Source organism: Pelodiscus sinensis, chromosome 24 (genome assembly GCF_049634645.1).
Source record: "Pelodiscus sinensis isolate JC-2024 chromosome 24, ASM4963464v1, whole genome shotgun sequence".
Lineage (NCBI taxonomy): Eukaryota > Metazoa > Chordata > Testudines > Trionychidae > Pelodiscus > Pelodiscus sinensis.
The window spans coordinates 1324463-1351020 of record NC_134734.1 but is presented as its reverse complement, the minus strand read 5'-3'; the positions used below and the strand labels follow the sequence as shown (position 1 = coordinate 1351020).

General features: G+C 52.9%; 2 protein-coding genes across 2 annotated transcripts in view; both read right to left on the bottom strand.

The window, feature by feature from the left end:
- Nucleotides 1–490: 490 nt before the first annotated feature.
- Nucleotides 491–26558, bottom strand: part of LOC142818198 (phospholipase A2 inhibitor gamma subunit B-like) — a 41443-nt gene continuing 15375 nt past the window's right edge. Inside the window, exons 3-6 of the mRNA XM_075907701.1 lie at nucleotides 3559–3675; nucleotides 2973–3125; nucleotides 2438–2578; nucleotides 491–838 (exon numbers count right to left, since the gene is read on the bottom strand). Of these exons, the coding sequence (XP_075763816.1) occupies nucleotides 603–838; nucleotides 2438–2578; nucleotides 2973–3125; nucleotides 3559–3675 (647 nt within the window). The 3' untranslated portion in view covers nucleotides 491–602. The remainder of the gene's footprint in view (nucleotides 839–2437; nucleotides 2579–2972; nucleotides 3126–3558; nucleotides 3676–26558) is intronic.
- LOC142819588 (phospholipase A2 inhibitor gamma subunit B-like) lies at nucleotides 13633–22119 on the bottom strand. The gene is made up of 6 exons (XM_075907700.1): nucleotides 21994–22119; nucleotides 20775–20955; nucleotides 18007–18123; nucleotides 17431–17583; nucleotides 16906–17046; nucleotides 13633–14898 (listed from the first exon to the last, which is right to left on the bottom strand). Exons 1-6 carry the CDS (start codon nucleotides 22102–22104, stop codon nucleotides 14681–14683), a joined length of 921 nt encoding a protein of 306 aa, XP_075763815.1. The 5' UTR covers nucleotides 22105–22119; the 3' UTR covers nucleotides 13633–14680.

Here is a 26558-nt window from a genome sequence, read left to right as displayed (position 1 = left end):
GTGCATGCTCTCCTCATTCCATTACAAGGGGTTGTCCTAGCTCCAATCATCCTCACCACCAGGCTTCTAACACCCCACTAAAATTAAACATGCGGTAATCCATCAGACCACCACACATAATCCCCACACACACTACACACGCACAGACTCACTATTACACACATGATCCAAGACTCACGATGACACACACAGTCCAGGACTCAGGATTATACACACGCACGCACATACACACAGAGTCCAATACCTACACACACACAATCCAAGACGTAATTACACACACATGATCCAAGACTTGCTGTCACACACACATATGAACACACATGGTCCAAAACTCATGATCACACATGCACAGAGTCTAACACTCATTACCCGAGGAAGACACACAATACCCGAGCTTTGCTATTACACACACACACACATGCACACACACATACAATCCAAGACTCAGCCTGCCTCCTCCCTGCACACACAGACACCTGCTCCCACCCAGTTTTCTCGTGTCTGTTTTATTCTGTTAACCCCGTTACAGGGGAAGGGAATCCGAGCCCTGCCACAGCGGCACGGCTCCTCAGAGCAGGGGGGCTGTGCCGCGGGATGGGGGATCAGGAGAGGACGTTCACCAGCAGGACAGTAAGGAGGGCTGGGAGGATGAGTCCAGCTGATTCCGGAGCCACGTAGGGGGAGGCCAGGCCAGTGGCCACGTGGGAGGAGGCTGGGCTGCATTCTGCCGTGGTGAGTTCCGCATCGAACCCTCCGAAGGTCCCTTTGAGCTGCTGCATATTAGTGCAGGCAGACTCAGTGGCACAGCCTTTCATGGTGGTCATTATGGTTGACTGACCTGTTGGGGACAAAGCAAGAGGGTCAGTGTCTGGGAACCCCTTTGGGAAATCTTTTATGTCTCTAGTCCGATACAACACAGTCCTCTTCCCCCATCTGAGCCACTTCCTGCAGCCTATCTGGGACCCCCCAATGGTCTCCCTTCTTCTGCTCTGATTCAGCATCACTCAGTGAATCCCTGATCTCTAACAAACTGTGGAGCAGGCCAATGTTACTCCCACCATTCACCTGGCAATGGTGTTGCTCACTGATGGTGACAGGAGTGGGATCTTTAACCAGTTCTCATCCAAAGGCCCTGTATAAACCCTGGCACATAGGGACTCCCAATTTTGGCAAGGGAAAACGTGCAGCAAACGATTCACCTCTCAGCCAAGGGGCCTGTGCAACACATGGAACAAAAAGGCCCCAATCTCAGATTTACACTGTTCCACAGCCAGTAAAAAAGAAATATCTTTGTTATTTCCAGATGGGAGATTTCTACAGCAGTGCCAGGAATGATGCTTTCATACTGTTACTTTTTCTGTATTACTTTAGAGCTTGTTAGTCTACAAATGGAGAGATACCAAGGCAGTTTGGGGGTCCCTTGTGCAGGGCGCGGTGCACAGCCTCAATCAGTGGCCAGCACTAGACAGTGCACAGAAAGGTACCTGAACCACCAAGTATGATGGATATTCTCCTACTCCTGATTGCTAATAGCTAGAAATCAGTGTAAGACCGGAAAAAGGAGGTTCAACAGTTTTCTGATCATTCATCATGATCACTCCAGCTCTTCTTGATAAGCAGGAATCCTTTAGAATTGCGCTTGACCACAGCAATTTCCACTAGAGGGGAGTCCCACAGATTAATGGGTTATTGGCTGGAGTTATTTTAATCATAATGCATTTCTCACTTTTCAATTTCATTGACCATTTCCTTATATCCTCTCTTATGGGAGAGAGTGCTCAGAAATCCTCTCGTGCTCTGAGATTTTGCATCTGAAACATTTCTCCAGTGAAAAACAGGCATTTGATCACATTTTGTGAATTCAAATTTCTCAGACAGTTACAGTCACAAGAGGCCTCCATGAAAACAAACTGGGAGAAAATCAAAACTTTTCATTATTGTAATTCAAAACAACTTTCCCTTCCAACATTTTATCGCAACTCTTTAATGTTAACAGCTCCTGAAAATCAAAACCAAATATTTCATTTGACCCAAAATGAAACTTTTCATGACTTTTCAGTTTGCTGAAATTGCTAAAAAAAAAAATATATATTTTCAATTTCACCCAAAACTCTATCTTATTTATTCATCTCCACTTTTCTCTGTCACAATCATTATTTCACATGCTCTATCGTGTCACCTTTCTGGTTCACAGGGGAAAATAGCCCCAGGTATTTTCCCTTCTTTCCATGGCCTTTTCCAGACCTTCCTTATCGCCTGTCTCCAAACCCTCATAAGTTCTCAGGCGTTTGCAGGGGAAATCGAAGTACAGCGAGGAAAAATCATGAGGCTAGAACCCAGGTGTGCTGAGTCTCTTCCCTACCACAGAGGCCTACCCATGAGCACGGTCACTTCTGGGTGGGGAAATCAGATGGAGAAACAGCCGAATGGCAATTACCAGTTTTCACTGTGCCACTCACATGCAGGCAGCGGGTCTGGGCCCCTGTGCAGTCGATGATCTCTTCGTTGCAGTGATGGGAGAACACAGAGTAGCAGGCTGGGCAGCTCTGACCATTCAGGGTGGTGTTAGCCGGGGGTACTAGGAAAAGTGGAGCAAACGCAGTCAGCGCGGGGGACAAGCCCAAGGAGGTGGCGGGGCAGGGAAAACAGCTGTGGGCAGCACTGCTCATCCCCGGATCCCCCTGCAGGGGGCGCTGCAGCTCTGACGCACAGGAGGTTGCAGGGGCAGGGAGAGGTTTGCAGCAGGGAATCCTGGATCCTGTTCACACTTGGTGGGAGGCTAGAGCCCCGCCCACTGACCTCTCCCCACCCAGGTGTTCAGGGTTATCCAATGGGGCGCCCCCTGCAGGGCAGGGGAAGTAAAGGCTCTTTCCTAATCCCGTTCCGTCTTCCCACAGGGAGGCCAGAAAGGGCCAGGCAGGGCAGGGAGCGCGCGGGAGCAGACACACTGGAGAGGAAGACGGGCGCTGTACCCTTAATGGAGACTTTTTTGCAGGCATTCCCCAAACAGCAGGCGATATTGGTGCTCACGGAGATCCCGTTCCCAAAAGTCATGTAAAGGGGCGCAAGGTTGCACTGCCTGGAGGACACGCAGGCTTTCACAAAAGTCGGGCTCTTTATCTCTCCTACATGGGAAGAAGAGGAGATGAGGCTTCATTGCTCTGCCTCCCCCTCGCAATGCTTCACCAGTGTGATTATGACCTATCTAGAGAGGGAAACTGAGGCACGACTCACGCCAGGTCAGTAGAGAACCAGCAGGATAGGTGCCCACAGCTGCCCCTCACCCGCTGGATTTCTCTTTCCTCCCAGAGTCAGGGAGAGAACCCAGGAATCCTGACTCACCCAGCTCCAATCCGCCAGACACCGCACCCCTGCCAGGACCAATGACAGACCGGACAAGGCCTGGCTCCCAGCCTTTCCTCCACCCACCCTGGCAGAACCACAGAGAAAACCCAGGAGTCCTGGCTCCCCTGCCCTAACCCAACAGCCCCTGGTTCTGGGCGGGCTGACGCCGACCCAGCCTGTGTTCAGGGCTGGTTGAAGGTCTCCTGCACCTACCTACTACTGATTCTGATTTCATGATCCCGCAGGAATCCAGCTGCTCCCTGCAGACTTGCACAGGGCCCGTACACTCCTTGTGGACGCCGACGCAGACCTCACAGGAAACACAGGTCCCTGGAGAAGGAAAGGCAGCAGGATCCATCTGTGCTGAGCCTTCTCTGCAGCCCCATGGGTTGTACTGGAGCTACGGCCCATTGACCCAGCTGGGATCTCACTGTGCGTTTCTTGGTTTTGTGCCAGTATTGTCTGTCCTTCTATTCCACAACTAGAGGGAGGGGTAGATACGCTGGAGGGCAGGGATTGGGTCCAGAGTGACTCAGACAAATTAGAGAATTGGGCCCAAAAATCTGATGAGGTTCAACAAAGACAAGTGCAGAGCCCTGCCCCGGGGTCGGAAGAATCCCAAGCACGGGTACAGGCTGGGGACCGACTGGCTAGGCAGCAGCTCTACAGAAAAGGCCCTGGGGTTACAGTGGATGAGAAGCTGGAGATGAGTCAACAGGGCGCCCTTGTAGCCAAGAAGGCGAATGGCATATTAGGGGCATTAGGAGGAGCATTGCCAGCAGATGCAGAGAAGTGATTATTCCCCTTTATTCAGCTCTGGGGAGGCCACATCTGGAGTATTGTGTCCAGTTCTGGCCCCCCACTACTGGAAGGATGTGGGTGCATTGGAGAGGGTCCACCAGCGGGGGGGGGGGGGACAACAAAACTGATTTGGGGGCTGGAGCACATGACCTACGAGGAGAGGCTGAGGAATTGGGGCTTGTTCAGTCTGCAGAAGAGGAGAGGGGGGGGAGGGGTTGAGAGCAGCCTGCAACACCCTGAAGGGGGTTCCAGAGAGGCTGGAGAGAGGCTGTTCTCAGAGGTGGCAGAACAAGGAGCAATGGGCTCCAGTTGCGGTGGGGGAGGTCTAGGTGGGAGATTAGAACAAACGATTTCCCTAGGCGGGTGGGGAAGCCCTGGGCTGGGTTCCCTGGGGGGGGGGGGGGGAATCTCCATCCCTAGTGGTGTTTAGGTCCCAGCTGGACACAGCCCTTGGCTGGGATGATTGAGTTGGGGTTGTTCTGCTTTGGGAAAAGGGCTGGACATGATGGTACCTGAGGTCTCTGCCAGCCTGGGGTTCTGTGAGTCTATGAGAACCGAGGCAGGAGGCCTCGTCTCCCCGGGGAGAACTGTGAGGACCATCCCCCATCCCCGTGTGGGACAGGTGCTGAGCAGCCCAGGGAGAAGATCTCAGAGCTGGTGCGGGGGGGGGGAGCCCCTCTTCTGCAGAGCAACTCTCCTGGGTGGGTCTTTGTCTGTCTGCACCGGGTAGGGGTCCAGGCACCCTCCCGGCCCCGTTCTCACCTGTCTTCATGGTGCTGGGGCGGGAGCTGGAGCCGGTCTGGGCTCTGAGCCGGGGGGCTCTGGAGCCGCAAACTGTCTGTCGGGGGCTGGCCGTTCTCGACGGAGGCCGGGCAGGGTCGCAATGAGAGTCACCGGCCCTGAGCTGGGGGCAGGAAGGTTTGTAGCTCAAGTCCTCGGAATATCAGCACAGAGGCCCCAGGAACGTAAGGGCCAGACCCAGCCCCCCGCCCCAAAGTGTGACTGGGCTTTGGGCACCAGGGTGACGGCCGCTGCCTGTGGTGGGCTGGGCGGGGGATGGTGCTGGGTTTGCTGCAGCTGCCTTGCAGGGTAAAGGACACTCCCCCCCCCCCCCGGGAGGCAGGGACGGTGGGGAAGGCTGAGGGGATCCCAGCGGGAGCTCCAATTTCCCACTCTGGGCTCCCTGTTCCTAACCCGTCTACACCCACGATGGGCGCCACCCCCTAAAACTGTCCGTCCCCTTTATCCTCACTGGTCGGAGGCCCCCAGATGTGTGAGACCCCAGATATCCTAGGCAGGGCAGACGCTCTGGTCTGGTTAGCGCTGGCGCACGACCGTTTTCCTTCCCACCATTTTAACATTTGTAAATTAATCTTCTAGAGAATTGTTCACAATATTGCCCAGTGGTTCCTCGTTCCCCAATGCGTGAGCACAGGGGCGGCGGGGGGAGGTTCTCTGCTTGCGTCCCTCCGCATTTCTTAGCCCCCAAACCTTAAAATAGCTACATAGAAATCATGTTAGGCCTCCGTGTCAACCCTAAGTTCTGAGAGCCCCACCCCAATGCAGCTTTTGTATGTCACAGATGGCAGCTTGAGGGTCACTGGCATAGGGGCAGCAGGGAATAGGGGGCACAGAGCCTCTGGCATGGGTGGAAGGGGATGGGGGCATAGGGCCCGTGCCCTGGGGGAATGGAGGGGGGGCACAGAGCCCCTGGCCTGGGGCAGGGGGATGGAGGGCACACAGAGCCCTTTCCTGAGAGAATTGGGGGTGTACAGAGCCCCCGGACAGCAGGGAGGTGAAATGTGGGGGGGCAGAAACTTCTTTCACTGAAGAATTAGAGGCTGTGACACTGGCAGAATGGGGTCTCCTGGCATGGAAGGAAGGAACGGGGGGGGGGGGGGCAAGTGCCGGGGGGTGCAGGGAATGGTGGTGGCTGAGGGGAAGGTGAGAGGAAGAAAATGTTCTGTAGCCAGTGTGAGCGGATGGCAAATTGGTTTTAAAGGAGCAGCCCTGGGGCCCAGCCCCCCCCCCCCGACCCAGCACCCTCAGTGGCTGGTTTCCATGGCACCCATGTCCCCTGGGTGCAAGTCAGGGTGGGGGCGCTGGGCCCTTCAGGGGCTGGCTCATGGGCAAGGGGTCTGATTTAACCCACAGATAAATCAGTCGGGGGCCGCACTGAGAAGCAAAAACCAAAGCACCCCCCCTCTCTGACGCAGCCCCCAACGGAGGAGAAAGACCCTCCCCACATTCCCCTCGCGCACTAGTGCCTGGGGGCCAGACCAGCCCATTTTGTGTCTCCAGCCCCACAGTGGAGGGGTGAGGGGGCTGGGCACCAGCGCAGGATCCCACAGGGTCCAGATCCTGACAAATTGGGGGCCTCATCCAGGCCCTGGGCCTGAGGTTCCCCACCCTGGATTAAGGGGTCGCTAACCCCCCTCACTGGGCCCTGCCCGGAGGTTCCAGCCCCAGGCACACAGTGTCCATCTCGGCCAGGCCAGGGTTCGCTCCCGGTTCCTGTTGGCGCCATTCCCGGAGCTGCCCTGGGTCACTGACCCGCAGGGCAAACAGCCCCCAGGAGAGCGGGACCCGCGTTAACCCTCCAGGGGCTCTCAAGGGCGGCACCAGGCGACCGTGAGTCACTGCCCTCCGGCTGCTGGGGGTCGGTCCCGTGAGCTCTGCCACCGGCTGGATGTGGGTTTGGTACTGGGCCACCGGTTTGACCCTATGGATGCAGCAGGCTCGAGGCAGGAGCCGTGACGCACTGGGATAGCGGCCGAGTGGGACTGAATGTGAAGTTTTTTAATCCTTTCAACTGTTGATATGGATTATTTTAAGCAGATTCCACTATTTTCAGCCACATAACTTTCCCCAAATTTTAGAATTGCTGCCATTTTTGTTTTGATGTGAAGTTCCACATAAGTTATTTTTTCAAGTTGTGTTCATTTCAATTTCCAGAAGGGCGTCCGTATGGGCTTCGTAGGCATTTTATTTGGTTGCTGTTTAAATTCCCAAAATTGTGTAAAATCCTGCGCTTTAAGTATTTTTTATTTCAATTTTCAGAGTTGTGCAAGAGTTGAATTTTAATAATTTTTTTCTGGTCAATAGTCATTTAATCCCCACAGAAGTGCAAGCGTGTATGGTTTTGAGGTGTTTTTCCTGTTTCAATCTCAGTGTAAAATCTTGGGTTTTAAGCATTTTGGGTTTTTTTTCTTCATTTTGGTCTATTTAAGTGTTCATGCTTGTGGGAAATTGCGGATTTTAAGAGTTTTGTTTTCAGTTTTTAATCCATTTAAATTTCCATATGTGTGACAAAACTCTGGGTGGTGCTGGACAATAATTATAAATTAGACGCTGAGATTCAGAAAGTTGAAGCTTTATTAGAACCTTTAACTGTGGATCACACATTTCCAAGTCTACAAAGTAAATAGCCCAAATCAAACACTGCCACTATCTGCAGCTGACTTTGCTCAGCTGTACGTTTAGATTATTCTCACTGGGAATATTTTTCAGCTCGAGGAGGGGCATGTGTAGTAAAACTGACATTTTCTGCTACAAATCAAACCCTTCCAAGGCAGCATATAGAGGAACCTTTGGTGGCCTCTGTTTTTTTCTCGTGGTTGTATCACATCACAGCTCTCCGCATCTGCAGTCAAAACACAGCGCTCAATGCTGAGGTTTTCGCTTAGCCACAAGGGTTCGTAACAGCCTGAAATCATCAGTTCAAATGGCCAGTTTTGATGCACCTGTTGGAGAGAGTCATTATGTAATGAGATGCCACAGGATTCCAATAAGATACCCACCACTCAACCTCTATTGCAAGGGAGCATTAAAAAATACATAGCCGTAGTCTGTTGTTGAGCTTGTGAATTAAGCAATAGCTGGAGCCTTAGTGCAAATCATTTCCACCCTTTCTCTGGTACTGGACTCCCAGCTGACCTTGGATTACTCACTTCCCCATTCTGTACCTCAGTTTCCCAGTGAGAACTATATCTCTCAGTTACCTTGGGAGTGACAGATGAACATTTTGGCACAAGAGCATGGTGTTAATAAGTAGTATAAGGGCCCTACCATCAACCAAACGTTAGCCCCTCCCCCTGACCCCGGAAGTCCCGTCCATGTCCAGCCCCCCCCCCCCCCATCACCAGAAGTCCGGCCCTTGGAGGGTAGTACATCTGGGGTCAAGAGGGACAGATGACCAGAAGTAAAGGGTGTCATGTGACCCTGCCCCGCCCCCTCCCCCGTTAGGCCCATCCCCTGTCACCGGAAGTCCCGCCCTTGGGGGTAATACATCCGGGGTCAAGAGGGCCAGGTGACTGGAAGCAAGGGATGTCATGTGACCCTTCTAAGGACTTGCCCTGCTTCCCTCTACCAACCAGGAAGGGTTTTTCCCTGTAGGACCGCCCCATGAAACTCTTGGACCAATCGGGGGCAGTCCCAGGACCGGATGACCCGCCCGGAAGTGGGTCATGTGACCCCTCTAAGAACTCGCCCTGCCTCCCTCTACCAATCAGGAAGGGGTTTTCCCCTGTGGACCACCCCACAAACCGCTTTGACCAATCGGGGAGCAGTTCCGGGACCGGTTGACCAGACCAGAAGCGGGTCGTGTGACCCCTCTAAGAGCTTCCTGTGGCACCCTCTGCCAATCAGAGCATAGCACTTCCCCATAAGTTCTAGCGCCACACAAAAGAGGCCATCTTGTTCCAAGAGTGCGTGTTGCACAGAGCATGCAAACGCTGAGCAGAAACATGGACTCCTTCACCACCCCCACCAGAAGTTTGGACTTTGCTTTGCTTCCAAGGGCCTTCCACCGCATGAGAAGAAAGCACCACATCAGCCACAGTTCCGAGGATGAGGGAGAGGCAAAAAGGGGCCCCTTTGCCCCCACTGCTATTGGATACCCCAGAATCTGATCCCGAAACCCAACCGCTCACAAAGCAGCCCGACGAGCTAGACGGCCTCTCGTTATCCATCCCCGTGGAGGAAGCTGCCCGCGGCTCCCAGGAGTCGGACAAGGTGAATGGAAAGGAAGTCAAACGGGTAAATGAAAAATCGAGGTGGGGCCATCATGGGTGTTTTGTGAATCTAAAACCCAGCAGCTATAGTTTACTCTCTTTTTTTGACAATCTCTCGCCAGCTCGACGATGACTTTCTAGAAGCCTTTGAGAAATTGCACATCGGTAATCCTGTGGGAGTAAATCTATCTTGTGCCAGCTGTTTTTGCTCATATCTGACACATGGATCTCGAGAACAAACGTGGAAGAATGAATTAACTCGGACTCCCTAATAGCGATAGTGGTGGGGGTGTCATGGTGCCCATTTGCAGACAGATGTAAAAGGGTGTGTTAATCCTGATGCTTCATAAAACTTGTATTAAATGTGTTGGTGTGAATGTGTTCCTTCCATACTTACAGAATCTTTTACTAACACAAATAACAGTCATGTCTACGCAGATTGCTCTGTTAGAGAAAATATATTACACCCCCAGGGAAGCTGGCAGCTTTGGTGGGGTGAACCCTCTGTTTCAAGCAGTCAAAAAGCACTGTATAACTTTGAACAGAAGACAGGTAACATCGTGGCTTTCGGACCAGGATGCTTACTCTTTGCACGAGCCTGCTCGAATACGTCTTAAAAGAAACAAGACCGTTGTCTCAGACATGGATTTACAATAGCGAGCAGACTTGGTGGATATGCACCGGTTCTCCAAACACAACAGCGGTCGTGTTATCTGAGTTTATAAAGAGTTACAACTGGAGTTTTCACAGAATTATACAGACCAGACCTGCTGATGTGAACCCCGCGAATTCTCTGAAGGTCTGGAAAACTGTTTATGGAGCCCTGATTTTATACATTAGAATGTCAGTGTTCTTGCGCAAGTACTTGCGGCCAGTGTAGACAGGTGGCAAGATTTTGCGCAAAAGTGGCTGCTTTTGCGCAAAATCATGCTAATGTAGACACAGCGATAAGAGTCTCCACTCACTCACACACATTCCTAGCTCAGGGGAGACTGCTGCTTAGGGCAAGTGAAGGAAAGTTGCAAGAAGTTGCCAGGGTGGGAGCTTCAACAATCACTCAGTTGACCGTAAGATTCTGAACTTACAAAGCAAAGAGGCTGAGAGTTGCACAGTCGCGAGGTTTAACAAAGCTCACAAGAAGTTGCGAAGTTTAACAGGTGATGCAGCTGGAACAGTTACAAAGTTACAGAGAATTATTGATAAATTGTCAGCAGGAGCTTTTGTCAGTCTGGGTATGTCTACACTACAAAGTTAATTCGAACTAACAGCTGTTAGTTTGAATTTTAACTTTCATAGGCGCTATACATGCAAACCGCTAGTTCGAACTTAATTGGAACTAGCGGAGCGCTTAATTCGAACTAGGTAAACCTCATTCTACGAGGACTAACGCCTAGTTTGAATTAAGTGGTTTGAATTAAGGGTTGTGTAGCCACTTAATTTGAACTAGTTGGAGGCTAGCCCTTCCCAGCTTGCCCTGGTGGCCACTCTGGGCCAAGCCGGGGAAACTCGTCTGCCCCCCTCCCGGCCCCGGAGCCCTTAAAGGGGCACGGTCTGGCTATGGTGCCCGTGCCAGGTACAAGCCTGCCAGCACCCAGCCAGCAGACCCTGCACCTGGCACGGCATGAGCCAGCCACCCGCTGCCACCCAGCCCTCCGCCTCTTCCCAGGACCAGGTTGGCAGCTCACAGGAACCTGGCCAGGGCCACAAGAAGCGGGCGCCTGCCTGGTCTAGTGCAGAGATCGTGGACCTCATCCAGGTTTGGGGGAGAGGCCTCCAACGTCTACAGTCTCCGCACTAGGCACAGGAAAGGGTCTGACTAGGGCAGGATAGCTGCCAGCCTGGAATCCAAAGGCCACAAGCGAACCCAGGAGCAGGTTTGCATGAAAATCAAGTTGGTCCAGTGAGACCCCTGACCCTGAGCCCTGATCTTAGAACATAAGAACAGCCGTACTGGGTCAGACCAAATGTCCATCTAGCCCAGTAGCCTGTCTGCCGACAGCATCTAACATCAGGTGCCACAGAGGGGATGGACCGAAGACAGTGACCAAGCCGTTTTCTTGTGCCATCCATCTCCAGCCTTCCACAGAGGCCAGGGACACCGTTCCTACCCCTTGGCTAATACCACTCCATGGACCCAAGCTCCATGACTTTATCTCACTTCTCTTTAAACTCTGTTCTAGTTCTAGCCTTCACAGCCTCCTGTGGCAAGGAGTTCCACAGGTTGACTATATGCTTTGTGAAGAAGAACTTTCTGTTATTAGTTTGAAGCATGCTACCTATTAATTTCATTTGGTGTTCTCTAGTCCTTATATTATGGGAAATAATGGAGAGCTTTTCTTTATTCACCTTCTCCACACCACTCATGATTTTATAGACCTCTATCATATCCCCCCTCAGTCTCCTCTTTTCTAAGCTGAAAAGTCCCAGTCTCTTTAGCCTCTCTTCATATGGGACCGGTTTCAAACTCCTAATCATTTTCATTGCCCTTTTCTGAACCCTTTCCAAGGCTGAAACATCTTTTTTTGAGGTGAGGAGACCACATCTGTACACAGTACTGAAGATATGGCGTACCATAGTTTGATACTTCCCCTCCTCCTTCTTCCCCTGGCTTCCCGCTTCCAGCTCCCTCCTCCCAGGTTTCCCCCTCCCCTCTCCTCTCCCACCCTCTCTCTTCCCCTCTCCCACTTCCTTTTCCCAGTCTCCCCAGAGGTTAGTCCCACCCCCCCATTTTTGTTAAATAAAGAGAGTTTCTATTATTGACCACACATGTCCTTTATTTTTTACATCAGGAAAGGGGGGTAGGAAGGAGTAAGTGGAAGGAGGTGAGGGAGGAATGGGGCACAAGCCCCCGATGGGGAGGACTGGGGTGGGTCTGTGGGCACCTTGGGGTGGAAGCTCTCCTGCAGGGTCTCCTGGATCCTGACAGCTCCTCAATTGACCCCCCCGGATGGCAGCCTGCGGCAAGTGCAGCCGGGCTGATGGCCGAGTGCTGTGATGTGCCGAGTGTGGGCACTCAGGGCACTCCAAGACAGGACTGCTTTGCTGTCCCTCATCGAGGTAGACAAGCAAGCGGGGCACCCCTGAGAACTGTCTGTCTGGGGTGGGGGTCGGGTCCCTTTAAGCACAGCCCTTGGCTAGCCTGAGGCAGCAGCTCCACACTCTAAGTCCTGCTTCCAGCCAGCCTTAACTTCGGTTCAGTTTCCACTCAGTTTTTAGGTCTAGATGCACTAGTTCGAATTAGCTTAGTTCGAATTAACTAATTCGAATTAAATTACTTCGAATTAGTGCTGTAGTGTAGACACACTCTCTCTGAGTCATGTATTGGCAGGACCTTAGAGTTTAGTGCACTTCCAGAAAATGTAGGTGGACATCAAGCAATAGTCCAGGCGGAGGCTTTTCTGCGACACCACATACGTGGGGGGTCGTGGTTACTTCTGTCCCTGCTTGCAGAGTGGGGTGGTTTGGGGGTTTGGCTGCTCTGGGGATTTCATCACGTTCATTTCTCTCTTACACTTACGTTTATTTCTGTGATTGGTGAGTTCTCAAATGCAGAACCTGCCGTGGCTGGAGTCATCACCCCGTGGTCACTGCTGCCCCTGGACGTGGCTGGCCTGTCCCTGTGGCCCCTGAGAGAGGCAGAGCAGGGGGTCTCCACGTGCCGTCCTTGAGTGCAGACACCGCTCCTGCAGCTCCCAGTGACAGGGAACCGTGGCCAGTAGGAGCTGGGGGCTCGGTGCCTGTAGATGGGGGGCAGCACGTGGCACAATGGAGCCATCGCTGTAGATGCCAGCTGTTTATCAGGAAAATCTCTCTCTTTTTTAAAGGGGTTCTTTCTTTCTTTTTTTCTTTTTTTTTTTTAAAGGCTGGGAAAGTCTGGAATGGTTCACAGCACCACCACTGTACCCTGGACCCAGGCCTTTGGCCCCCTCTGCTGGAGTCTGCAAAGCAGGATAGGGAGCTGCAAAACTGCAGGGCTGCAGATGTGTCTCCTATACTTGCAATGTTCAACACGTCTGTGTTCGTCCCCCTGCCATCCCCCACCCACGTTCAGGGTTCACTCCCGGCCCAGGGCATGTTTCCAGGAGCTGCTTTGTGCAGGAGGATCTGGCATCCCCAGATGGCGGCTTTAACCCTGGGGGGCTTCCAGCCCTGGCTGGCGGCCCTGCCAGAAACCCACATTAGGGCTACGTCTACACTGGCGGGTTCTCGGCCAGAAATGTGCAAATGAGGCTAAGAGAGGAATATCATTGTCACTGGCACGATAAATGCAGAAGTGGGGGCCAGCAAGTCTACCCCAAAGCCTTATCGACCAGGCTTTGGTATAAAACTTCCCCCAAATCTTAAAACCCTAGATTTTGGGAATAGCACTTCTGCTGCCACCACCCAAATATTAATAGCGAGATTACGGGAAAGATCATTTGGGAAAACTCACCCCTAAAATAAAAATCAGGGCCCACAATTAACCACTACCAGGTTAATAAAAAGAAAAGAGAAAACTTTTATTATTAAAACAATATTCTTGTTGCAAGCATAATGATTTGATGGGATGGTAACAAAATATACTCATGGAGGAATTGCACCATGGGCTAGAATTTAGTTACAAAGAAAAGCCAAACATCTCTTAAGCAGTGCCAGATCGCAGCTCCCATACCCAACCCTTAAACAATAAAGCCTAACGAAATTATCCAAACTTTACCCTACATACAGAAAGTGGAGAATTATGTCTTGGAGGGAGAGAGACGTGTTTCTCTCTCTCTCTAGCTGCAGAGGACTGGCCCAGAGAGACAAAGGAGGAAAAACCCCAATTCCTTTGTCCCAGTTTGAAAGCCCCACCTACATTCCTATTGGCCTCTCCACCTGGCTAGGTGTAGTTAACCCCTTAATCCCCAGGCCGCTGGCTAACCCTCATAATCATGACAATCACCGAGCCACATTTGCATACCTAATGAGCTGCCATTTTTGCAGAAGAGGCTCTTGTGCCATAAGGAGCCTCTACGCTGCCCCTTCTTGCACTAGAAAAAATTTGCGCAATGCCACTATGCTGATTATTTTCAGGGATAACGGCATTGCGCAAGAGGGTTTTTCTTGCACCAGAAGGGGCAGTGTAGACAGCTCCTTCTGGTGCAAGAGCCTCTTCTGCAAAAAGCAGATCACGTTTCAATGCACTTTGGCAGTGTGGCTGCTCTCTTTTGGAAGAAATTTTTCCAAAAAATCTCTTCCAGAAAACCTTCTTCCAAAAGGAGTCTGCAGTGTAGACACAGCCACAGAATCTAATGCTCATTATCACACACGGGAAGACACAATATCTGAGATTCACTATTCACACACACACACACACACACACACACACACTTTCCAAGAATCAGTCCCTCTCCCCCCACCCAGTCACCCAGACACCTGCTCTCTTGCAGTTTTCTTGTGTCTGTTTTATTCTGTTCATCCCATTACAGCGGAAGCGAATCTGAGCCCTGCCACAGCAGTGCGGCTGCCCAGGGCAGCGGGGCTGTGTCGCAGGAGGGCAATCAGGAGACGATGTTCACCAGCAGGACGGTTAGGAGGGCTGAGAAGATGAGTCCAGCTCCTTCCGGAGCCACAGTGTCTACGCGGGAGGAGACTGGGCTGCATTCAGCCGTGGTGAAATGCGCATCGATCCCCCCGAATGTCCCTTTGAGCTGCTGCATATTAATGCAGGCAGACTCACTGGCGCAGCCTTTCATGGTGGTCTTCACAGTTGTCTGACCTGTGGGGGACAAAACAAGAGGGTCAGTGTCTGGGAATCCCTTTGGGAAACCTTTTCTATCTCCCACACGGTCCCCTTCCTCAGTGAATCCCGGATCTCTAACAAACTCTAACAGGCCAATGTTAGTCCCACCATTCACCTGGCAATGGTGTTGCTCACTGATGGTGCTAGTAATAAAGATGCCGCCGTGTTAGTCTGGTCTAGATGAAACAAAAGACAGGACTATGCAGCATTTTAAAGACTAACAAGATGGTTTCTTAGGTGATGAGCTTTCGTGGGCCAGACGCACTTCCTCAGATCAAATTATGGAAGAAAATTGGCACGACGATATATACCAAAGGGATACAATGAAAAAAGTGAACACATATAAAAAGGACAAACCAAATTTCAGAACACAGGGTGATGGAGGGGAGGGGTTAATGTCTGTGAGCTAATGATATTAGAGGTGATAATTAGGGATGCTATCTTTGTAATGGGTAAGGTAATTAGCATCTTTGTTCAGACCCAGTCGTAAAGTGTCAAATTGAAGTATGAATGACAGTTCAGAGGTTTCTCTTTGAAGTCTTGTGGTAAAATGCCTTTGAAGCAGGAGGCAGGTAGTCAAGTCCTTGAGACAATGCCCTCTCTGGTTGAAATGGCAAGAAACTGTTTTTTCTTTGTGACACTTTTGTGGGCATTGATTCTTTGGCGAAGTATCTGAGACGTTTGTCAAATGTACATAGCAGACGGACACTGTTGGCACATGATAGCATAAATTATATTTCTGGATGTGCAGGAATATGTGTTCTTGATCTTATAACTGAATTGGTTAGGTCCAATAATGGTGTCAGCAGAGTAAATATGTGGACAAAGCTGACACCGGGGTTTGTTGCAAGGGACAGTTCCAGGGTTGGTGTTAGTGGGGTATGTCCTGTGGTTGTAGGTAAGAATCATCCTGAGGTTAGGTGGCTCTCTATAGGAGACTATGGGTCTGTCTCCCAGAGCCTCTCGGAGGGTAGTATCCTGTTCCAGTATAGGCTGTAGTTTATTGATAATGCGTTGGATGGGTTTAAGTTGGGGGCTGTAGGTGATGAGAAGTGGTGTTTTATTGTTTGTTTTCTCGGGTCTGTCTTGAAGTAGATGGTTTCTGGGTATTCGTCTGTCTCTTTCAATTTGCTATTTCAATTTGGCTATTTCAATTTGGCTATTTCTGCAGGTGGGTAATTGAGGTTTATAAATGCTTGGTAGAGATCCTGAAGTTTCTGGTCTCTGTCAGTGGGATTAGAGCAGATGCGGTTGTATCGAAGGGCTTGGCTATAGACGATGGATCGTATGGTGTGTGCTGGATGGGAGCTGGAAGCATGTAGGTAACTGTAGGAGTCAGTGGGTTTTCTGTTGAGAGTGGGGTCCTGCCTCAATCACCGGCCAGCACTAGATGCTGCACAGAAAGGTATCCAAACCACCGATATGAGGGATATGGCTAATAGCTAGAAATCAGTGTGAGACCTGAAAAAAGAAGGCTCAGCAGTTTTCTGATCATTCAGTATGATCACTCCAGCTCTTCCTGATAAGCAAGAATCTTTTAGAATTATACATAGCTCTTGACCACAGCAGTTTCCAATGGTGGGGAGTTCCACAGATCAATGGGTTATTGGCTGGAAAAAGCATTTATTTTAATCAGAGTGCACATCTCCCTTTTCCATTTCATCGCCTCTCTTATGCCAGAGTGCTCAGAAATTCTTTGCTGCGTTGAGATTTTCCAGCTGAAATCTTTCTACAGTTAAAAGTAGAAATCTAAACACATTTTGTGAATTCAAATTTGCCAGATTCTTTCAGTCGGAAGAGACCCCCATGAGAACAAACTCTGGGAAAAATCAGACTGGTTCATGATTGAAATTCAAAACAACTTTCCCTTCCAATGTTTTATCTAAAGATCTCTTTAGCGTTCCCTGCTGCAGGGGTCTGCCTATGTGCGTGGTGGTTCCTGGGTGGGGAAATCGGACAGAGGAACAGCAGGATGGCAATTACCGCTTTTCGCTGTGCCACTGAGATGCAGGCAGTGGGTCTGGGTGCCTGTGCAGTCGATGATCTCTTCGTTGCAGTCATGGGAGAACGCAGAGTAGCAGGCTGGGCAGCGCCGGCCGTTGAGGGTGGTGTTAGCCGGGGGCACTAGGAAAAGTGGAGCAAACACAGTCAGCTTTGGGGACGAGCCCCAGGAGGCGGTGGGACAGGGAGAGCAGCTGGGGGCTGCACTGCTCAGCCCCGGATCCCACTGCAGGGGGCGCTGCAGCTCTGGGGCACAGGAGGTAGCAGGGGCAGGGGGATGTTTGCAGCAGGGAATCCTGGATCCAGTTCGCAAAACTAGAGCTCTGCCCACCAACCTCCCGCCACTGAGGTGTTCAGGGTTACCCAATGGGGCATCCCCTGCAGGGCAGGGAAATAAAGGTTCTTTCCTAATCCCATTCCCTCTTCCCACAGGGAGGCCTGAAGGGGCCAGGCAGGGCAGGGGGTGCGTGGGAGCGAACAGACTGGAGACTAAGGCAGGCGCTGTACCGCTAACAGTGGCTGTTTTGCAAGCCTCCCCGACACAGCAGGCGACATTCGTGCTTATGGAGATCCCGTTCCCAAAACTCAGGTAGAGGGGCTCAAGGTTGCACTGGCTGGAGGACACGCAGGCCTTCGTAAACATCGGGGTCTTTATATTCCCTGCATGGGAGGAAGAGGAGATGACACTTCACGTCTCTGTCTCACCCTTGAACACGTCAGAGATGTGATTATGATCTATCTAGAGAGTGGTAAACTGAGGCACGAGAGAACCAGCAGGACTGGTGCCCACAGCTGCCCCTCACCCACTGGATTTCTCTTTCCTCCCAGAGTCAGGGAGAGAACCCAGGAGTCCTGATTCCTCGGCTCTAACCCACCAGACACCACACCCCTGCCAGGACCAATGAGAGACTCCCCCAGCCTCTCCCCTCCACCCACCAGCCCCATGCCTCTCATAGAGACATAGAGAAAACCCAGGAGTCCTGGCTCCCAGGCCCCCTGCTCTAACCCACCAGGCCCTGGTTCTGGGTGGGCTGACGCCGACCCAGCCTGTGTTCTGGGCTGGTGCAAGGTCTCTGCACCTACCTACTACTGATTCTGCTTTAATGATCCCACAAGAATCCAATTCCTTGCTGCAGACTTGCACAGGGCCTGTACAGCTCTTGTGGACGCCGACGCAGACCTCACAGGAAACACAGGTCCCTGGAGAAGCAAAGGCAACAGGATCCATCAGTGCTGAGCCTTCTCTGCAGCCCCATTGATTGTAATGGAGCTACGGCCCATTGACCCAGCTGGGATCTCACCCGGCATTACTTGGTTTTGCGCTAGAGTTGTCCGTCCCTCTATTGCAGAACTTGGGGGAAGGGCAGATACACTGGAGGGCAGGGAAATGGTCCAGAGTGACCTACACAAATTACACAGCTGGGCCTAAAGAAATCCAATGGGGTTCAACAAGGAGAAGTGCAGAGTCTTGTCCTGGGGACAGAGGAGTCCGAAGCATTGCTACAGACTGGGGACCGACTGGCTAAGTAGCAGTTCTGCAGAAAAGCACTTGGGGATTCCAGTGGATGAGAAGCTGGATGTGAGTCAACAGGGCGCCCTTGTAGCCAGGAAGGCTAATGGCATATTGGGGTGCATTAGGAGGAGCATCGCCAGCAATTCTAGAGAGTGATTGTTCCCCTTTATTCGGCTCTGGAGAGGCCACATCTGGAGTATTGTGTCCAGTTCTGAGCCCCCCACTACAGGAAGGATGTGGACGCATGGGAGAGGGCCCAGTGAAGGGCAACCAAAATGAGGAAGGGGAGGAGCACACGACCCGCGAGAGGAGACTGAGGGATTTGGGTTTGTTGAGTCTGCAGAAGAGAAGAGTGAGGGGGCTGTCGAAGCAAAAGCCTCACTCAGTTTACGTGGCTAAGCAGACAGCTTTATTGATCAGTAAAGCCAAGTGAGCCAAACGTGGTCCCAGCAGAGCCGGGCCCAGTAAGGCTGCTAACACAATCAGTCCTAGTGTCTTTATACCCTTAGCCAAACAGTCTGACGTCAGGGCCTCCAATTACAGAAATCATCAATTAAACTAGGAAAAATAAAGCCGTATCAACAAGATGGCGGACAGGTACGAGGGAGTGCATCTCCTATCTGAACTAGCCCAATGAACACATTCCAATAGCACATCTGTCTTGGCCTGGCACGTGGGGTGATAGAAAGTTCACTCTGGCCTTCGTGCAAAAGCAAAAAGCTGAAATGGTTTCTATTCTACAAGATGGCTTCTAGCTAAACATAAAATGGTTTCTACAGGGCATTTGAGAGCAGCCTGCAACTTCCTGAAGGGGGTTGCAAAGAGGCAGGAGAGAGGCTGTTCTCAGGGGTGACAGATGCAGAACAGGCGGCAATGGGAAGGTCCAGATTGGTGATTAGGATGAATGATTTCCCTAGGCGGGTGGGAAGTGCTGAGCTGGGTTCCTTAGGGTGCGGGTGGAATCTCCATCCCTAGGGGTGTTTCAGTCCCTGCTGGACAAAGCCCTGGCTGGGATGATTGAGTTAGGCTGGTCTTGCTTTGGGCAGGGGCTGGACTCGCTGCCTCCTGAGGTCTCTGCCAGCCTGGGGGTTCTATGTGTGTATGAAATCCGAGCGCAGGAGGCCCCGTCTCCCCAGGGGAGAACGGCGAGGACAATCCCCCTGTCACATTACTGAATTGGAGGGAAGCAGCCAGATTGCTGCTGCACCCCTAGGTGGGGGTGTTGGCCCCAGAAATTGGTATAAAAGGGAGCCATGTGGGGTATTGAATTAGAGCTTATTGTTTGCTGATCTTATGTACTCTATTTATGTGAGTGTATAATGTCTGTGTGTGTAGGTAGGAATCTGTAATCTGTGTGGAAGCTGAATATTTCTCTGAATGTGGGTAAGCATTGTTATGGACAGGCTGAGTAGCGAGGCCCTGTGGGACAATGGCTCTCAATGGGCTATGGACACACCCAAAGAATGGGGTTTGTCACCTGAGGGCAGCCAGCAGGGAACATAGATATTGGCCTCTGACCAGGTGACTGGCTGCATACAAGAAGAAGCCAGGAAGGAGGTATAAAGAGGCCATGCGGTCGATGCCATTTTGTTCTCAGCTCAGCACTTCATCCCAGAGGCAGCACTGCAGGGATTGAAGAGCCCGGAAGACCTGTGAACCCATCCTGATTGCAGGATGTGCAATAAGAACTTTTAAACCAGCAGCTGCAACATCTCTGCTAGAGCCTGCATCGAGGACTGGGAGATTCGGTGCATGTAACGTACTGTACTTTAACAACCTTACTCTCAGGCTTTTCTTTCTTGTGATAATAAACCTTTAGTTATAGATTCTAAAGGATTGGCCCAGTGTGATTTGTGGGTAAGATCCAGAGGGTAAATTGACCAGAGATCTGTGGCTGGTTTCTTGGAACCGGACAGGACTTGTTCGGGGTAGGTGGGATTGGGTGCTAGGACCCCCCCCACCTGTGTATGAGGCCCGGGGCCATCTGGGGCACGGATATTGCTGGGCTGTCGGAGGGGTTTTGCTCGTGAGGCTTCAGGCAGGCAGCTGAAGCGCTCTGTGAGACTGGTTTATGGCCTGTTTGGAGAGGTCTCCAGTCAAGGGGGCTGTAAGGAGCACCAGATTTGAGCAATTTGCCCTGAGCGGACGCCCTCAGCTGTGCCCAGACGCGGCCCGGTCTGTCACACCCCCACCCCGTGTGGGACAGGTGCTGAGCCGCCCAGGGAGAAGATCTGAGCTGGAGCATATTTCCTGAAGAGGAACTCTCCTGGGTGGGCTTTAGTCTGTCTGCACTGGGCAGAGGTCGAAAAACACCCCCCCCCCCCATCCCCGTTCTCACCTGTCTCTAGCAGGGCCCAGAGGAGGCAGCAGAGGAGAAGCGTCTTCATGGTGCCGGGGCGGGAGCTGGAGCCGGTCTGGGGTCTGAGCCGGGGGGCTCTGGAGCCGCAAACTGTCTGTCGGGGGCTGGCCGTTCTCGACGGAGGCCGGGCAGGGTCACAATTAGAGTCACCGGCCCTGAGCTGGGGGCAGGAAGGTTTGTAGCTCAAGTCCTCGGAATATCAGCACAGAGGCCCCAGGAACGTAAGGGCCAGACCCAGCCCCCCGCCCCAAAGTGTGACTGGGCTTTGGCACCAGGGTGACGGACGCTGCCTGCGGCGGGCTGGTCGGGGCGGTGCCGGGTTTGCTGCAGCTGCCTTGCTCAGCAGAGTGAAGGACACGCCCCGGGGGGCAGGGACGGTGGGGCAGGCTGAGGGGATCCCAGCGGGAGCTCCAATTTCCCTCTCTGGGCTCCCTGTTGCAAACACGGCTCCGTCTACACCCACGATGGGCGCCACCCCCTAAAACTGTCAGACCCCTTGGTCCTCGCTGGTCGGAGGCCCCCGAGATATCTGTGGGACCCTGAATGCCCTAGGGGGGCAGGCGCTCTGTGGTCTGGTTAGTGCTGGGGAGGTCCGTGCTGGACACACATGCGCCCTCGCACCATTTTAACACTTTAAAATGAACCGGTGGTTCCTCCTTCCCCAGCGCATGAGCACGGGGGGGGGGGGGGGTTCTCTGCTTGCTTCCCTCTGCATTTCTTAGCCCCACGCCCTCAAATGGCTACTTGGAAATGGTGTTAGGCCTCGGCCTACGTGTCTGCTGTGTCGGCCCTAGGTACTGAGACCCCCCCCCCATCCGGCTTTTGTAGCTCACAGGTGCCTACTGGAGGGCCCCCGGCATAAGGGTAGCAGGGAATGGGGGGCACAGAGGGGAGGAGAGATGGGGGACACAGAACCTCTGGCCTGGGAGGGGAGAAGGGCTGGGCACCAGCACAGGCTCCCAAATTCTGTGGGGGGAGCCCTGAGCTTCCAGGGCCAGATCCAGGCAAGTTGGGGGCCACATCAGGGCCCCGGGCCTGAGGTTCCCCACCCTGGTTTAAGGGGTCACTAACCCCTCCCCCCCCACTGGGCCTTGCCCCGAAGCTCCAGTCCCAGATGCCTTGCGTCTCTCTCGGCCAAGCCAGGTTTCACTCCCGGTTCCAGCTGTTGCCATTCCCGGAGCTGCCCTGGGTCACTGACCTGCAGGGCAAACAGCCCCCAGGGGAGCGGGATCCGCGTTATCCTTCCAGGGCTCTCAGGGGCGGCACCAGGCGACCATGAGTCACTGCCCTCCGGCTCCTGAGGGTCCATCCCGTGAGCTCTGCTGCAGGCTGGCTCCCAGGTCCAGGGAAATGAGAGAGCTGGACGGGGGTTTGGCGCAGGGCCACCGGTGTGAGCCCAAAGACCATGCAGGCGCAGGGCAGCAGCTGTGACATGCTGATATAGAGGCTGGGTGGGACCAAACGTTAAGTTTTATAATGTGTTCAACTGTTGATATGGTTTAGTTTTAAGCGTCTCTCACTGTTTTCAGCAAGATACATTTCCCCAGGTTTGTCAAACTGTAGGATTGGAGCGGTTTCTGTTTTGATGTGAATTTCCACGTAAGTTATTTTTTCAAGTTGTATTCATTTCAGTTCCCAGAAGGGCGTCCATGGGAGCTTTGTAGCATTTTATCTGGTTGCTGTTTAAATTCCCAAACCTGTGTAAAATCCTGGGCTTTCAGCATTTTTTAGTTGAATTTTCACAATTGTGCAAAAGGAAAGTTCTAAGCATTGTTTTCCAGTTGATATCCATTAAGTCCCCACAGTTGTTGCAAACATTGAGGCGACGTCTACGCTGGCATGATTTTCCAGAAATGCTTTTAACTGAAAAGTTTTCCGTTAAAAGCATTTTCGGAAAAGCGCATCTAGATTGGCAGGACGCTTTTCTGCAAAAGCACTTTTTGAGGAAAAGTGAGCATGGCTAATCTAGACGCACTTTTCCGCAAAAAAGCCCCAATCGTCATTTTCGCGGTCGGGGCTTTTTTGCGGAAAACAAATCTCTGCTGTCTACACTGGCCCTTTTGCGCAAAAGTTTTTCAGAAAAAGACTTTTGCCCAAACAGGAGCAGCATAGTATTTCCGCAAAAGCACTGACAATCTTACATGAGATCGTCAGTGCTTTTGCGGAAATTCAAGCGGACAGTGTAGACAGCTGGCAAGTTTTTCCACAAAAGCAGATGATTTTGCAGAAAAACTTGCCAGTCGAGATACAGCCTGGTGGTTTTTAGGCATTTTTCCCATTTAGCTCACCACAATTGTGAAAAATCCTGGGTTTTAAGCATTGGGGTGAGGGGGAGGGGGCGTTCTGCATTTTGCTCTACTTCAATGTTCATGCTGGTGAGAAATTGCAGATTTTATTATTTTTGTTTTAACTTTTAATCCATAGAATCATAGAATCATAGAGCTGGAAGAGACCTCAGAAGGTCGTCAAGTCCAGCCTCCTGCCCAAGGCAGGACCAATCCCAACGAAATCAACCCAGCCAGGGCTTTGTCAAGCCGAGACTTAAACACCCCTAGGGATGGAGATTCCACTACTTCCATAGGGAACCCATTCCAGTGCTTCCCCACCCACCTAGTGAAATAGTTTTTCCTAATATCCAACCTGGACCTCTCCCACCGCAACTTGAGCCCATTGCTCCTTGTTCTGCCATCTGTCACTACTGAGAACAGCCTCTCTCCATCCTTTTTGGAACCCCCTTCAGGAAGTTGAAGGCTGCTCTCAAATCCCCCCTCACTCTTCTCTTCTGCAGACTAAACAGACCCAAATCCCTCAGCCTCTCCTCATAAGTCATGTGCTCCAGCCCCCTAATCATTTTGGTTGCCCTCCGCTGGACCCTCTCCAATGCGTCCACATCCTTTTTGTAGTGGGGGGCCCAGAACTGGACACAATACTCCAGATGTGGCCTCACCAGAGCCGAATAAAGGGGAATAATCACATCTCTGGATCTGCTGGCAATGCTCCTCTTAATGCAACCTAATATGCCATTAGCCTTCTTGGCTACAAGGGCGCCCTGTTGACTCATATCCAGCTTCTCATCCACTGTAACCCCCAGGTCCTTTTCTGCAGAACTACTACTTAAATGGTTGGTCCCCAGCTTGTACCAGTGCTTGGGATTCTTCCATCCCAAGGGCAGGACTCTACACTTGTCCGTGTTGAACCTTATCAGATTTCTAGTGGCCCAATTCTCCAATTTGTCTAAGTCACTCTGGACCCTCTCCCTGCCCTCCAGCGTATCTACTTCTCCCCCCAGCTTAGTGTCATCCGCAAACTTGCTGAGGGTGCAATCCATCCCCTCATCCAGGTCATTAATAAAGATGTTGAACAAACCAGTCCTAGAACTGAAACTTGGGGCACATCCTGACATGGAGCCATTGATCACTACTCGCTGGGCCCGGCCTTCTAGCCATCTTTCTATCCATCTTACAGTCCATTTATCCAATTCACATTCCCTTAACTTGCTGGCAAGAATATTGTGGGAGACCGTATCAAAAGCCTTGCTAAAGTCAAGGCATATCACATCCACTGACTTTCCCACGTCCACAGAGCCAGTTACCTCATCATAGAAGCTAATCAGATTGGTCAGGCACGACTTTCCCTTTGTGAATCCAAGCTAAATGTTCACGCATGTGTGAAAACTCCGGGTGGTGTTGCACAACAATTATTAAATGAGACCCTGAGACGCAGAAAGTTGAAGCTTTATTAGAACCTTGAACTGTCAATCTCACCTGTCCAAGTCTACAAAGTAAAGAGCCTTAAATGAAACCGAGCCTTAGCACAATTTAGTTCCATCCTGTCTCTGACACTGGCCTGTTGGCTGACCTTGGGTGAGTCACCTTACCATTCTGTGCCTCAGTTTCCCAGCGAGAACCGTATTTCTCGCCCTCATCTGGAGTGCTTTGGGAGCAAGTGATGAGCTTGTCCCTGGTGATGCTGACACTGGGTGGTTTGATGGTGAAAAAGCCTGAACTTTGTGAACTTCAGCGTCTGCTGCCCGGAAATGGGTTATTGCCCCAACGTTTGCAACAAGTGTGAAAGAGATGAAAGCAGAAAAATGCTTAAACAAGCCAGTGTGATCCACTGAAACACACACACACACAGAGAGAGAGAGAGAGAGAGAGAGAGCGCGCGATTCGGCCAAGCCTAGAGTTAAAAAGCGTCTCCCTTGAGCGCTGTGACTCCAGACTGGCGCTGCCTCGTTTCCCCACTAGGGGTCACTCTCAGCCACAAAAATTGAAACTGTTGCCCACGGAAATAAATAAGGAATCGCCAAAGGTTCGGTCCCCGCTTTGTGTTATTCGGTGCGACCCAAAGGGGAAGCGAATCCGGTCGGGGCCGCTGGGCGGGGAGGAGGCTCCAGAGGGGGGGATGCAGGTGCCGGGGTGTGGTGAGTGCGTGTGCCCGTGGGCCGGGCTGGGGGATCAGCGCTGGGACGAGGATTCCGGCTGCCTTCAGAGCTGGGCGTCCAGCCAGCAGCGGCCACGTCCGGCCACCCCGCTCTGAATGGGGCCGTGCCCTGGGCTGGCCTTCGGGAAGATGGTGAGGGGGGGGGGGGTGAGCTCCCCACACAGTGCCCCCCCGGCTCAGGCCGGAAGCGGGGTGGGGGCAGCGCGCAGCTCCCCGCACCACGGGAGCCCCCTGGCCCTGGGTCTGACCCAGCCCTGGAGCGGCCGGGCGGCGGAAGGAGAAGTCCTGTCCCTCCCCAGTGTGCTGGGACCAGCAGCTGCAGCCTGGCTCGTGCCCCGAGCCCCGGAGCTGGGCACCTCAGCCCGTCCCGTCCCATCCCCAGCTCCATCCCGGCGCCGGGGGTCACAGGAGACTGGGGCTGTGTGTGGGGGGGAGGGGAGGTGCAGGCAGCCCCCCCCCCCATTGTCTCTCTAGCCCCCGCAGAGGCGGCAGCCGCCCGGTGTCAGGGCGAAGGGGAGGCCCCCTCAGCCGGGTGCCCGCAGGGCGCTCAGGATCCACCGTCTGCCCCCGGCCCCTCTCTCGGGTCCTGTCTGCGGCCGGCAGCAAAGCCGAGGCGCGACCGCAGCTCCGCCTGGGGCCGCCAAACTGGGCGCGGGCGGAAAATTGAACCCACCTCGGTACGTCGGCAGGACTCGGCTCCCCCGGGGGCCCACGAGGCCCCCCACAAACCAGGACCGCAGGGGGGCAGTATGCTGGGGGGGGCGTGTTTTAACATTGCCCCGGGCCGAGAGCGGGGGGGGGGGGGGAATCCCAGAACGAGGGCTACTGAGCGGGGAGAACTGGGGGGGGGGGGGGGGGACTGGCCATGTGACTGTGCCCCCCAACGCGGGGAAGAGCCAGGCCCCGGCGCCCCGTACTCCGGGCCCCGCCCCTGCTCCATCCCCGCCGCGCCCTGGCTGTCAGATCTCCAGCCGGGCATCGAACACGGGCGGGCCGAGCTGAGAGCAGGAGGGAGGCAGCCCCGGCCCACGCCCGGCCCCATGACAGGGTGGGTGGGGCTAGAGCCACTTGCCCCAGCCCTGGGTACCGGCGCCGCGGACCCCTCCGTGCTGGGATGTTTGCGGGGCCCCCAGAGCGGAGAGGGACAAACCTCGGATGGTCTCGCCGGGGAGCGGCAGCGAGAGACGCGGATGCTTCTGGGATCCAGAACGACCCACCCAAGGGTCCAAAACAGGCCGCTCCCCAAATAGCCCCCTGCCCGCTCACTCCCCCTCTGTCACTGTGCTGGGCAAGTCCCACTTTTCGGAGCGTGTCTCAGCA

Excerpts from the sequence above, each read along its gene's own strand:
- LOC142819588 (XM_075907700.1), bottom strand. The coding sequence starts at position 22,104 with ATGGACCCTCAGGAGCCGGAGGGCAGTGACTCATGGTCGCCTGGTGCC. Across the intron at positions 20,956-21,993 it reads GGGGGCTGTTTGCCCTGCAG|CTCAGGGCCGGTGACTCTAA; the intron begins GTCAGTGACCCA and ends TCCTGCCCCCAG. Across the intron at positions 17,584-18,006 it reads TAAAGCAGAATCAGTAGTAG|GGAATATAAAGACCCCGATG; the intron begins GTAGGTGCAGAG and ends CCTCCCATGCAG.